This window comes from Ranitomeya variabilis, chromosome 4 (genome assembly GCF_051348905.1).
Source record: "Ranitomeya variabilis isolate aRanVar5 chromosome 4, aRanVar5.hap1, whole genome shotgun sequence".
Classification (NCBI taxonomy): Eukaryota; Metazoa; Chordata; class Amphibia; order Anura; family Dendrobatidae; genus Ranitomeya; species Ranitomeya variabilis.
Window position 1 is genome coordinate 381,749,795 of NC_135235.1, and position 13,705 is coordinate 381,763,499.

The 13,705-nt window shown below is 49.1% G+C and overlaps 1 protein-coding gene across 1 annotated transcript in view; it reads left to right on the plus strand.

Moving 5' to 3' along the window:
- Positions 1-13,705, plus strand: part of PATL1 (PAT1 homolog 1, processing body mRNA decay factor) — a 131,099-nt gene that overhangs the window by 72,224 nt on the left and 45,170 nt on the right. The window contains exon 9 of the mRNA XM_077250815.1: positions 3,582-3,668. Within this exon, the coding sequence (XP_077106930.1) occupies positions 3,582-3,668 (87 nt within the window). The remainder of the gene's footprint in view (positions 1-3,581; positions 3,669-13,705) is intronic.

The following is a 13,705-nucleotide window of genomic DNA, read 5'->3' on the forward strand; positions in this document are numbered from 1 at the left end:
GCGGGATAAGGTGACATTTTCAGCAGTACCATTTTTTAGTGCTTTTTTTTTTTTTTTTTTTTCTTCCAGTGGTTTGATGTAAAAGCACTTCTTTTGCCCCCCATACCCCCTTTTTTTTTTTTTTTTTTTTTTTACAGTGTTCACTGAAGGGTTTAACCAGTGGGACAATTTTATAGGTCAGGTCGTACCGGATGCAGCGATACAGAATATGTGTACTTTATTTGGCTTTGTTTTTACACAAGTGTGTATTTATTGGATTAATGTGGTTTTGTTTTGTTTTCTTTAAGTACCGTATTTTCCGGCGTATAAGACGACTGGGCGTATAAGACGACCCCCCAACTTTACCAGTTAAAAAATAAAATCTTCTTAAAAGTCGGGGGTCTTCTTATACACCCTATGTCGTCTTATAGGGCCGGTGAATATGTGCCTTTTGGGGGGGAGTGATCCTGATGACGACGAGGGGGCGTCTCACAGGAAAGTGAGTATCCCCCATTACCTTATCCTAGCGCTGCAGCGTGGGGTCTCTGTGCTGGGAGCGGCGGCTGCTGTGCTGTGGTGCGGCGGCTCCTCTTCTGCAGTGTGGGGCCTCTGTGCTGTGGGGCGGTGGCGGCGGCGTATCTTTATGCAGTCGGGGCTCCTCCGGCATCTCATTAAAGCCTGGAGGCCCCGCGGCGCCGGCAACTCCATCGGTACAATGCGGTGGCCTCCGGGAAAATGGCCGCTGCTCAGATTCAGATCTCGTCCCGAGATCTCGGGAGACGAGATCTGAATCTGAGCAGCGGCCATTTTCCCGGAGGCAGCTCAATAGGTGCGATGCGGTGGCCTCCGGGAAAATGGCCGCTGGGGGCTGCGCATGCTCAGATTCAGATCTCGTCCCGAAATCTCGGGACACGAGATCTGAATCTAAGCAGCGGCCATTTTCCCGGAGGCCACCGCATTACACCGATGGAGTTGCCGGCGGGGCTTCCAAGCTTTGAGATGCCGGAGGAGCCCCGACTGCATGAAGATACGCCGCCGCCACAGCCCCACAGCACCAGAGGCCCCACACTGCAGAAGAGGAGCCGCCGCACCACAGCACAGCAGCCGCCGCTCCCAGCACAGAGACCCCACGCTGCAGCGCTATGATAAGGTAATGGGGGATACTCACTTTCCTCCCCCCCACCCACCATATACACCCGGCGTACAAGGCGATTCCCGGCGTACAAGACGACCCCCGACTTCTAAGAAGATTTTCAGGGGTTAAAAAGTCGTCTTGTACGCCGGAAAATACGGTATTGACAATTTTTTCAAACTTTTTTTTCCTTTATATACAGTGTCCCAGGATGGGACACCAACTTTCCCAGTGGCGAAAATAAGTTCAGTAGTAAAAAAATAAATTAACTTCTCACCATTTTCCTTAATTTTTCAGATCGCTAGCTGTGTGATGGCTTTTTTTTTTTTTTTTTTTTGTGCCCTGAGCTGACCTTTTTTTATTGATACCATTTCTGTCACTAGGTTTTCCCCTTATAGCGTGCAGCCAGCATCTTTCAGCCCTCTATTAAAGGATTCTGCTCTGCAAGTCATAAAAGACATTTTAATATACTCACAGATGGCGCGGTCCAGTCAGATGGGCTTCTCTGGTCTTGATATGGTGACTCCTCTCTTGTTACAATTACCAACCTTCTTTCCTGCCTCATATGGATGACACGTCCTACGTTATCGACACACTGTCCCCATCACGGTCCCGCTCAGGCACTTTGCCCTGAAGGGTTCTGTGTGGAGGACGCACTATGGTGCATACGCTGCTCTCGTCCAGCCAGGGAGAAGTGTGCTTGTGCAGGAATGAGATGAGATGAGTCCTGGTCGTTGCAGTAATGTCGCTCTGCCACTAAGGGGGGTGATGTTACGTCTGACTGCACTAAAGGAGTTCACCTGACCAGGTATCACAGACACACACTACACTCCACACTCCGGCCACCAGGGGGGGGTTCTATCTATTAGGCCACTCCTCACACTCTGGTAAAACTGGGGGTTGGACAGGAAGTGAGAGAGAGAGCAGCCCGAGAGAGTTCAGGAGAGGACCTGTCAGGGGTGGGATCCTGACAGTTGCCTAGCGAAAAGGACAGATCGTTACGGAGCTGTGCCTGTGAGGTATAGCGGCAGGCTCCTTAGAAGGGACACGAAGCGGAGTATATTGCGGAGAAGTGAGAAGCGAGATCCTAGCACAGAGGCGAGAGAACCAGAAGGAGTCGTGCCCTTAAGACCGTGGCAACATCCTTCTGAGGCGTGTAGCCGGTGGCCGGAGCACTGAGGAAGTAAGCGACTCTTAAGTATTACTTTAAACAGCGGCAGGACAGTTAATTATAGGTTGGCTGTCTCACCTAAATCACCTAACGAAGACAAAGGAGGCAATTGTGGGAGAGGGGCGTCTCTAGGGTCCCAGAATAACTCCAGGCCTACCCCGTCATACGGGTGCGTCCTAGCCATATCATCTGGGGGACGGAGAGAGAAAGAACATCAGAAACAGACACAACAGTTGTGAGGACTATCCCGTGGTGCTCAGCAGGGAAGTACTACAACACACAGGCGCTAGAAGGTAGGCACTGATTTCCACCTGCAAAGGGAACTCTGGATGTGCCTTCGGACCGGCCGGTCTCAGCCAGCCCTGTTAGCAGTGCTCTGGATTGTGGAACCTGAAGCCTTCAGTAAAGAGACTGCAACCCTGTGTCCTCGTTATTCATCGCGCCTTGCACCACGCACCACCATCACACCTTTCATTGGACGCCCCTTAGCAGGGTCACGGACCGGGTCTAGCCACCGTGACAACCCCAGGACCGAGACAGAGAGGCCCGGTACTGAGTACCCCGCGGCCCTGCGTCTGGGGACGCTCCAGATGCGCTTCTCTCGTCCAGCCAAGGAGAAGTGTGCTTGTGCAGGAGTGAGATGAGATGGAGGGTACTGTGTGGAGGACGCACTATGGTGCTTTGCGCTGCTTTCGGCAGGGCAGGGAGAAGTGTGCTTGTGCAGGAATGAGATGAGATGGAGGGTACTGTGTGGAGGACGCACTATGGTGCATGCGCTTCTCTCGTCCAACCAGGGAGAAGTGTGCTTGTGCAGGAGTGAGATGAGATGGAGGGTACTGTGTGGAGGGCGCACTGTGGAAAACCATTTAAAGAATTATCAGGGCAGAGTTACAATTGTACCGTGGCTTGGGAAATAAGAGTGATACCTACTGGCACGTCCCAGGATCCTGCACAAGTCGCTCTGAGTTCTGCATTTACACCAGAAGGGAGATGTTCCAGCAGCAGGACCATTGTGGTGTGTAATTGCCACAGTCGGGTGACTTCAGCAGCGCAACATCTGACATTACTGATGACGCACTTCTGAGATCACCTGACCGCAGCATCCGATCTCAGGCCTCAGCGGGCCTGCTGCTGCAACGATGGCTTCTCACTTCTGGAGTGAATGCAGATCTTGGGGCAGCCTGCACACAAGCCAGGAAAGATCTTAAAATATTCCAAGTCACTGGTAAAATATAAATGTTGCCATGACAACCCCTTAAGGCACCAGGTCAAAAATGACAATGGCATTGTATTTTTCAGGCCTCAGCAGCTGCAGTTCCGCCCAGATACCACTCACCTGCACCCTCAGCACAGGCGTCTACTTTTTCAGCGTCAGCAGAACCGCAAGTAAGTACTGTATTTAACTTTATAGGGATTATTAGGGCAAACCCTTCTAAACAGCTAAACTGGCAATCATAAAAGTATATATGCATCTCTCCCAGCGTCCTCTTCTACCAGTGGTCATGTGACAGGTCACATGATTGTTGCAGCCAATCAGCTACTTATTTGGCTACAGACTTTCCGCCAGAACAGATATTCAATAGTGATCCACCCCTCTAAAGTAATGTTGGTGCCCTTTCTCTAGTAAAATTTTGTATTTGAAATATTTGCACATCATATAGTCGGCTATGCCCAGCGTTTCCATGTATTACTGTTATATTACTATATTATATTATATTACTGTCCGCCAAGTTATATGTTTCAGAGGGAGGGACAGAGAGAAGAGACAAAATTCAAAGAATCAAGCTAGATTTTTTCCAAAGATAATTTTGTATTGGTTTTGGACATGCAGATATAATTTTGACTTTTAGGCCGCAGTCAGACGTCCATTTTTCATGTAGTGTCCTGTCCGTGTTCTTCACAGAACCCATGTTTCTTGTTTGATCTGAGTTGGAAACAATGTTAAAAATAGTTAAAAATAGACAACTTAGGGCGTGGCCTGGCTGTGAAGGGAAACAGTCGCATGTCTGAGGAGCTCCTGCCCAGCGCTGGATTCCCACTAAATTTAATTAGCCCTGCAGCGTGAGAAATAACCCCATAGATAGACAAGAAGCTGTGCCTGACCCTGGAGTGGACGGTGCACCCCACCCCAGCACGAGTCCCAGAAACTGAGAGGAGAGAGGGAGACAGGACAGCGACGCCGCCATCTTTAACAGATCCACGGCCGGGTCTGTGCCGGGCTGCGGCGACTGCAGGGAGGTACGAACTGCCCCCTTCCCACACACCCTCTCCAGCCTCGGCTTGCCGCTCATGCGGCTCACCGCTTACCTGCAGCTGTGCCCCCTGCGGTCCGGTGCATCTCGCTGTGCTTGGCGGCGCTCTGGACTGCTGCTTCCATAACCCGGTCCCTGTCCCATGCGGTGGTGCCTGCAGACATAGAGGGACACCACGGTCGGCGATATTGCTAGACGAACCCATCGCCTGTGACGGCGCTCTGCTCTCCTGGAGGCCTGGTAATTCCCCTGGACACATCCCTGTCGGCGAGGTGAGGGAGCTGTAAGTTTTCCCGCCAGTCCTGGCGCCATCTTTGACTCGCCGCGTGGTGTGGAGGGAGCCCCTGCACGCTTGAAACGGGAGCTATACCTTTGCTGGGATCGCTCCCCGTTTGCAATCTGTACTTGTGCCTTGTCTCCTGCTGCCCCATACCCACCTGTTTAACACCTACTGGCCTGGAGAGATAGCTGTGGATGTTTGTGCACTGTTACACTGAGGCACACTTCAGCAGAAACCGTCTCCCTGTGCTGGGATCACTCCCCGCCTGCAGCCTGTGCTTGTGCCTTGTCTCCTGCTGCCCCATACCCACCTGTTTAACACCTACTGGCCTGGAGAGATAGCTGTGGATGTTTGTGCACTGTTACACTGAGGCACACTTCAGCAGAAACCGTCTCCCTGTGCTGGGATCACTCCCCGCCTGCAGCCTGTGCTTGTGCCTTGTCTCCTGCTGCCCCATACCCACCTGTTTAACACCTACTGGCCTGGAGAGATAGCTGTGGATGTTTGTGCACTGTTACACTGAGACACACTTCAGCAGAAACCGTCTCCCTGTGCTGGGATCACTCCCCGCCTGTAGCCTGTGCTTGTGCCTTGTCTCCTGCTGCCCCATACCCACCTGTTTAACACCTACTGGCCTGGAGAGATAGCTGTGGATGTTTGTGCACTGTTACACTGAGGCACACTTCAGCAGAAACCGTCTCCCTGTGCTGGGATCACTCCCCGCCTGCAGCCTGTGCTTGTGCCTTGTCTCCTGCTGCCCCATACCCACCTGTTTAACACCTACTGGCCTGGAGAGATAGCTGTGGATGTTTGTGCACTGTTACACTGAGACACACTTCAGCAGAAACCGTCTCCCTGTGCTGGGATCACTCCCCGCCTGTAGCCTGTGCTTGTGCCTTGTCTCCTGCTGCCCCATACCCACCTGTTTAACACCTACTGGCCTGGAGAGATAGCTGTGGATGTTTGTGCACTGTTACACTGAGGCACACTTCAGCAGAAACCGTCTCCCTGTGCTGGGATCACTCCCCGCCTGCAGCCTGTGCTTGTGCCTTGTCTCCTGCTGCCCCATACCCATCTGTTTAACACTTAGTGGGCTGGAGAGATAGCTGTGGATGTTTATGCACTGTTACACGGAAGCACACTTCAGCAGAAAGCGACACCCTGTGCTGGGATCACTCCCCGCCTGCAGCCTACACTTGTGCCTTGTCTCCTGCTGCCCCATTGCCTACTGCCGCCCTGAGTACGAGGCACTTCAATTCAGCAGAATGTAGTAGACGTTGTAGCCGGGACTGAACACACTAAAAGCAGTACCATTAGCTTCCAGCCCATGCGGCCTCCCTCTGCATGCGGCTCATTTTGCAACTAAGTGAAATCAGCAAGTAGATAAAACTTTATTGACGGGGCGCATGTGCAGAGTACGGCAATGACAGTCATGTTGTGCTGAGCTCTGCTACCCGGCGGACCCCATTCAACCCTTTCCAGCGATCGAAACATTGAAAATATTCCCCTCCCGGGGACAGTCTATCTCTAAGAGCAGGGCAATCAGTAATGCCGAAAAAGGGGGGCGCAGCACTGCCGACGGGCCGCACCATTTCAGACCTCCTTATGATCGGCACCCCCTCCAAAATGGCTGCAGCAACTAACCCTCCGTCTGCTTCTGCAACTCAGGGTAATGGGGACGCAGAGCAGGATGATGCTTCCCCAAACTCTGAAGCAATGATTTCAACGGCTGCCCTCACGAGGTCCTTGCAAGAAACCTTTAGAGAGGAGCTTACCACCGCCATGCAGGGTATCTCATCCCAGTTGCAAGACCTGGCACAGCGCACAAATAACTTGGAGGAAAAAATGGATGTTGTCTCTGACGCGCTGGAGGAAGATCAGGAGACTCAAGCGGCATACTGACCGTATTACTGAGCTGGAATTGAGATGTGAGGATTATGAGAACAGGTCCAGAAAGAAGCAACATTGGAATTAGAGGACTTCCTGAACATGTGGTTGCCCTTAAAGATACAGCAGCAGCCCTTTTTGCAGCCCTTCTACCTGACCTAGACCCGGCCCTTCTCCATATTACAAGAATACACAGGGCACTGGGTAAGCCAAGATCTAATGCTATGCCCAGAGATGTAATACTAAAGATGCACTATGAGGAGACCCGTGATCAGATCTTGCTGGCGGCTAGAAACCAACCTATCTTACCTGGCCTACCAGACTCAGTGCACATTTATGCAGACATTGCGCCCACAACATTGGCCAGAAGAAGGGCCCTCAGGCCAATTACTACCTCCCTACCAGAGGCTCAGGTTAAATACAAGTGGGGTTTTCCATTCGCTCTTATCTTCACTTTCAAGTCTCGGCTCTATACCTGCCGGTCACTAGAGGAAGGAACCCAGGCCTTGATAAAGGCTAGTATTCCACTATCTCCAGAGACTCCCTCGCTTCCACAAAGAAAACCCAGGCCAACAAGGGAATGGACAAACCATCCCAGAACAAGAAGTGAAGACACTCAGATTACCTGATTTGCATACCTCAAGATTTGATATCCCCAAAATAATTCATGTTTCTCTAGGTTATATTTATGGGGCCAGTTGTTGTCTTTGCCCTGCTCTGGATTTAGGTTAACTACCTAGCAGTTAATGTTCGGTCTATCTACAGTTGTATTACCTGCTAATGCATTATCTAGTTCCCTTCTCCTTCCCCCCCCCCCCTTTTTTTTCCCCCTCCCCCCCTCCCCCTTCCCCCCTCTCCCCCTCTTTTCCCCTCCTCCCCCCCTTCCCTCCTCCCTTTCCCCTCCTCCCTTTCCCCTCCTCCCTTTCCCCTCCTCCCCCCCTTCCCCCCTCCCTTTCCCCTCCTCCCCCCCCCCTTTTTTTTTTTTTCTCCTCTCCCATCCCTTTCCCCCTCCCCTCTCCCTCTCTCCCCTTATTATACAGTCAACTTTATATGATTCAAGGGTTGGGGTCCTAAGGGTTGTACCATGCTGCCCAACCCTGGCGATTTTTGGCGTCCTTTTTAATATGGGACCCCAGATCGCCATACTTTGTGGGCTCAATGCCTTTTGGAAAACTTATGTTATGTTTTGTGTCGACGTCCTCCCCTTGTTTGTCTCTTTCCCTCCGTTCCCACATAGAGATTATGGCTGTGGTGGTGAATTTGTAGGCCGAGGTCGGGTGGGAGGTGATGGTTTGCATTCTTCTAGCAGTACTCATTTAACCAAACATGTGTAGAGTGCTCTCCCATAATGTTAGGGGCTTCAACTCACCTGTAAAACGTAAAAAGGCCTTCCTCGATTATCAGAAGCACAATCCGGATGTAATCTGCATTCAGGAAACCCATTTTTCCAATTCATCCCAACCCAAATTCCTGGACGTACATTATTCAAAATTTTTCCTTTCAACCTGGGACCGCAAAACAAGGGGCGTGGCTATTCTAATTAAAAACAGCTTTCCATTCCAACCCACCAACACGTATTCCGACCCTGAGGGCAGATTCATTATCTTGATGGGAACCCTGCAAGGTTTAAATATATGCATTGTTAAAGGGGTTGTCCACTACTTTCAATTAACCCCCCAATGTATCCCCCCGGGGCCCCTGATGAATTGTGCAAATACCTTTTGTTGCCGTTTTTGCCTGTGAGCGGCGCTGTAGCGGTGGCTGAGTCCGGGTCACGTGACCCCCAGGCTGCAGCCGCCGCTTATTTCCGCCGACGTCACGTCAATTTCCAGGCTCTGGAAATTGACGTGACGTCAGCAGCAGGTGTGTCCCAGCCGCACAGTCAGAGCAGTCACTCATCAAGAGTGACTGGGCTGTGGGCGGGGCTGGTGGCTGCCTGCGGGGCTGTGCTGGGGGCGGGCGGGGCTAGGCAGTGATGATGAAGGTGCGGGCGCTGAGGTCTGTATGTACGTGCCGGTGCTCTGCGTGCCAGCGCCGGAATGTGGGTACGGCGCCGGGGCTCTGGTACGGCGCCGGGGCTCTGCGCCGGCATGTGGGGGTGGGGGTGGGTTGGCCGGCGCCGGGGCTCTGCTGCCGGTATGTGCTGGGTCTGCTGCGGGGGGTGGGGTGGTCTTTGGTGTGTGTGTGTGTGTCTCTGTGTGCAGGCATTGTCCGATGGGACTACAAGTCCCATCGGGCTCTGCCTGCTACAGTGACAGTCAGTGACACATTAGCCAATGATGGGACAGTAGTAGTCCCATCATCCGGCTAATGTGTTGAATGTCAAAAAAAACAAAACAAAAAAAAACCACACATATACAGTACATACACACATACAGAACATGCAGCATGCGACGACATGCTGCATGCGCCGACATGCTGCATGCGACGACATGCTGCATGCGACGACATGCTGCATGCACCATGCGACGGCATGATGCATGCGACGGCATGCGACGCGCGACGGCATGCGACGACATGCGCCATGCGACTGCATGCGCCATGCGACGACATGCGCCATGTGACGGCATGCGCCACGCGACTGCATGCGCCATGCGACTGCATGCGCCATGCGACTGCATGCGCCATGCGACTGCATGCGCATACAGTACATACATACAGACATACAGTACATATAACATAGATTACATACTCACCATCACTTGTCACTTTGATCCCCGAAGCCAGTGTCATAAAAAATATTAAAATAATAAACAACCAATATACTCCCTGATCCGCAGAAATCCAATTAAAACGAGTGTCCCACGACGATCTCCCGTGGAGAGCAGGAGCCTCTGCTGATGCAACCACTCTCCAGGGGCTCCAGGAAGACAATGAGGGGAGGAAGGTATCCTTCCACAATGTATTCCCCACAATGTATTCCTACGCCCCTGTGAGAAAATAGTCCCTAGTCTCACTTTATGGTATGCTGTATGAGAAAGTTCCCACGCAGCTTTTTGCCATAAAGTGAGACCAGTGAACTATAGTAACCTCAGTGATGCAGTGCAGGAGCCATTGTCTCCTGTCAGTGTGTCACTGAGGGTCCTATAGAGCAGTGACATCACCCGATGTCTCTGTTCTATAGGGGAGATCATCGTGGGACACTCGTTATTAATTGGACTACGGCGGACAGGTAGTATACGGTTTATTATTTTACGTTTTTTGCAGGGGCTGAAGTATGGTAAGTATGGTGAAATGAAGAATATTAAAATACTTTTTCCTAATGTGTGTGTGTTTTATTAACCCTTTATTAATATTGGATTAATAATGGATAGGCGTCTTATTGACGCCTCTCCGTTATTAACCCGGCTTAATGTCACCTTACAATAGCAAGGTGACATTAACCCCTTATTACCCCATATCCCACCGCTACACGGGAGTGGGAAGAGAGGGGCTTAGGCTGGTTTCACACTTGCGTTTTTATCTGCATGCGTTTTTTAAAAAACCGCATGTGTGAAAAAACGCATGTAAACGTGGTAAAACGCTGCGTTTTTTAGACGCATGCCTTTTTGCATGTAGAAAAAAAACCCGCGGCGTTTTGCCGCGTTTACATGCGTTTTTTCATGCGTTTGCGTTTTTAAAACGCATGCTGAGAAGTGTGTGACAGCTGCCAATCATCAAAATCCACAAGAAAACCCACTATAAATAGAAATAGCTAGGGGTAGGGTTAGGGCCTAACCCTAACCCTAAACGTGACAAATACGTGGCACTGAAATACGTGGCACTGAAATACGTGGCACTTACATAGGTGGCACTGAAATACATGGCACGTGGCACTGAAATACGTGGCACGTGGCACTTAAATACGTGGCACTTAAATACGTGGCACTTAAATACGTGGCACTTACATACGTGGCACTTACATACGTGGCACTTACATACGTGGCACTTACATACGTGGCACTTGCATACGTGGCACTTGCATACGTGGCACTTGCATACGTGGCACTTACATACGTGGCACTTACATACGTGGCACTTACATACGTGGCACTTACATACGTGGCACTTACATACGTGGCACTGAAATATCGTGGCACTATGTCATAAAATGTTCATTAAACGGTTAGGGGTGAGGTTAGGGGTAGGGTTAGGGTTTGGATCCCTTTATCACCCTGATGGTGGTGGGTGGTTTTTCAGTGTTTTTCCTGTTTTTTTTTCTATAAAAACGCATGCGTTTTTAACGCAAACAAACGCGCGCGTTCAAAAACGCATGCGTTGCCGAAAACGCGTCAAAACGCATGCGAAAAAACGCATGCGTTTTTAATGTTAAGTATAGGAAAAAAACGCATGCGTTTTTTAGCGCTTAAAACGCAGCGTCCAAAAACGCAAGTGTGAAACCAGCCTCAGTGCCGGAATTGGCGCATCTAAGGCTACGTTCACATTTGCGTTGTGCGCCGCAGCGTCGGAGACGCAACGCACAACGCAAACAAAAACGCAACAAAACGCACGCTAAAACGCTGCGTTTTGCGACGCATGCGTCCTTTTTGGCCGAAAGTTGGACGCAAAAAAAATGCAACTTGCTGCGTCCTCTGCGCCCAACGCTTGCGGCCAAAAAAACCCATGCGTCGCAAAACGCAGCACAATGCATGTCCATGCGCCCCCATGTTAAATATAGGGGCGCATGACGCATGCGGCGACGCTGCGGCGCCGAACGCTAATGTGAACGTAGACTTACAGATGCGCCATTTCTGGGGTGGCTGCGGACTGGTATTTGTAGCCGGGGGGGGGGGGGGACCAATATCCATGGCCCCTCTCTAGGCTATTAATATCAGCCCGCAGCTGTCTGCGTAGCCTTTCTGGCTATAAAATATAGGGGGGACCCCACGTCATTTTTTTGGGGGGTCCCTCTATTTTAATAGCCAGTAAAGGCTACGCAGACAGCTGCGGGCTGATATTCATAGCAGGCTACAAATATTGGCAGAAGAAAAAAAAAAATGAGACAAAACCAGCTCACCTACTAGGCATTTGTTGTGGGGAAGCCCGGATGACGTGCAGTCTTCACGTGAGGCAATAGAACAAATAGAGGAGAAAATCCAGCTTCCAAAAATATCAAAATTTATTAAAGATAAAATCCAAAGTCCAAAAACATGGTTCACAGGAGAAGAAATAGCAGCAAGCTACATGTTTCGAACAATAAGTTCTTTTTCAAAGCTGCTCACCATGCACCAGAGTGAGGTTTAAATAGCAGCTGTGAAAATCACAGAAAATCACTCCACCACCTGATGCAGCAGTGATTATATACAATAAAAACGCAAAAATATCACAAAAAACATCACAAAAAAACAAAGAAATATATAATATACATATGTGAAATATATAGTACAACTAGACAATGTGAATCTCTCAGTAATGAAACATGATTTCCTTGCGAGCATTTAAGCCCATGGGATGGCAAGTGTTAAGGTAAAACATCCAATAAGCTTCACGCGTCATAAGACGTCTCTTCAAGTCTCCTCCTCTGGCTGTCACTCCAAGCCTCTCAATGCCGACAACCCGAAGGAATGCAGTATTTCTTTGATGACTGGTGATAAAATGCTTAGACGCATGAGACACAGAACGATTATTATTAGTGGACACAACAATATCAGTGATATGTTCAGAGATACGCGTCTTTAACATGCGAGTGGTACAACCTATGTAACTTAATTTGCATTTCATGCATGTTATCATATAAACCACATTCTTACTATTGCAGTTAATAAATTGCTGGATTTTATGTTCTTGTTTATCACTGCTATCAGTAAAAGAATGCGTGACAACAGAATGGGCACATGTGCGACATTTAGAAGCACCACAGTGATAAAAACCTATATGGTGTAACCATGTATGGGAGACTTTACTAGATTTAAATAGGCTGGGTGAGAGAATGTCAGACAAAGTGGTAGCCTTTTTTGCAATCACCTGACAGCCTGAAGATAGAATTTCAGAAAGAATCTCGTCCTCATATAAAATAGGAATGTTTTTCAAGATAAGAGATTTAATATCGTTGTATTGAGGACTATATTTGATAGAGCAAAAGGTTTTTTGATTTTGATACACTTTTTTCTCCTTATTTTTTGATACCAGCATATCGCTGCGTTTTTTTTGTTGTACTATATTTTTAGCTCTATCAAGAGCCCACTTAGAATAGCCTCTTTTTTCTAATTTTTTACAACACAGATCGGTCTCTTGCTTTAAAATACTGGCATCATTACAATTCCTGGTTATTCTGGTAAGCTCGCCCACTGGTATGGACTTTATTGTACAGGTCCTTCTCAAAAAATTAGCATATAGTGTTAAATTTCATTATTTACCATAATGTAATGATTACAATTAAACTTTCATATATTATAGATTCATTATCCACCAACTGAAATTTGTCAGGTCTTTTATTGTTTTAATACTGATGATTTTGGCCTACAACTCCTGATAACCCAAAAAACCTGTCTCAATAAATTAGCATATTTCAACCGTCCAATCAAATAAAAGTGTTTTTTAATAACAAACAAAAAAAACATCAAATAATAATGTTCAGTTATGCACTCAATACTTGGTCGGGAATCCTTTGGCAGAAATGACTGCTTCAATGCGGCGTGGCATGGAGGCAATCAGCCTGTGACACTGCTGAGATGTTATGGAGGCCCAGGATGCTTCAATAGCGGCCTTAAGCTCATCCAGAGTGTTGGGTCTTGCGTCTCTCAACTTTCTCTTCACAATATCCCACAGATTCTCTATGGGGTTCAGGTCAGGAGAGTTGGCAGGCCAATTGAGCACAGTAATACCATGGTCAGTAAACCATTTACCAGTGGTTTTGGCACTGTGAGCAGGTGCCAGGAAGCATGAAGTGCTCCAAAATCTCCTGATAGCTAGCTGCATTGACCCTGCCCTTGATGAAACACAGTGGACCAACACCAGCAGCTGACATGGCACCCCACACCATCACTGACTGGGTACTTGACACTGGACTTCAGGCATTTTGGCAT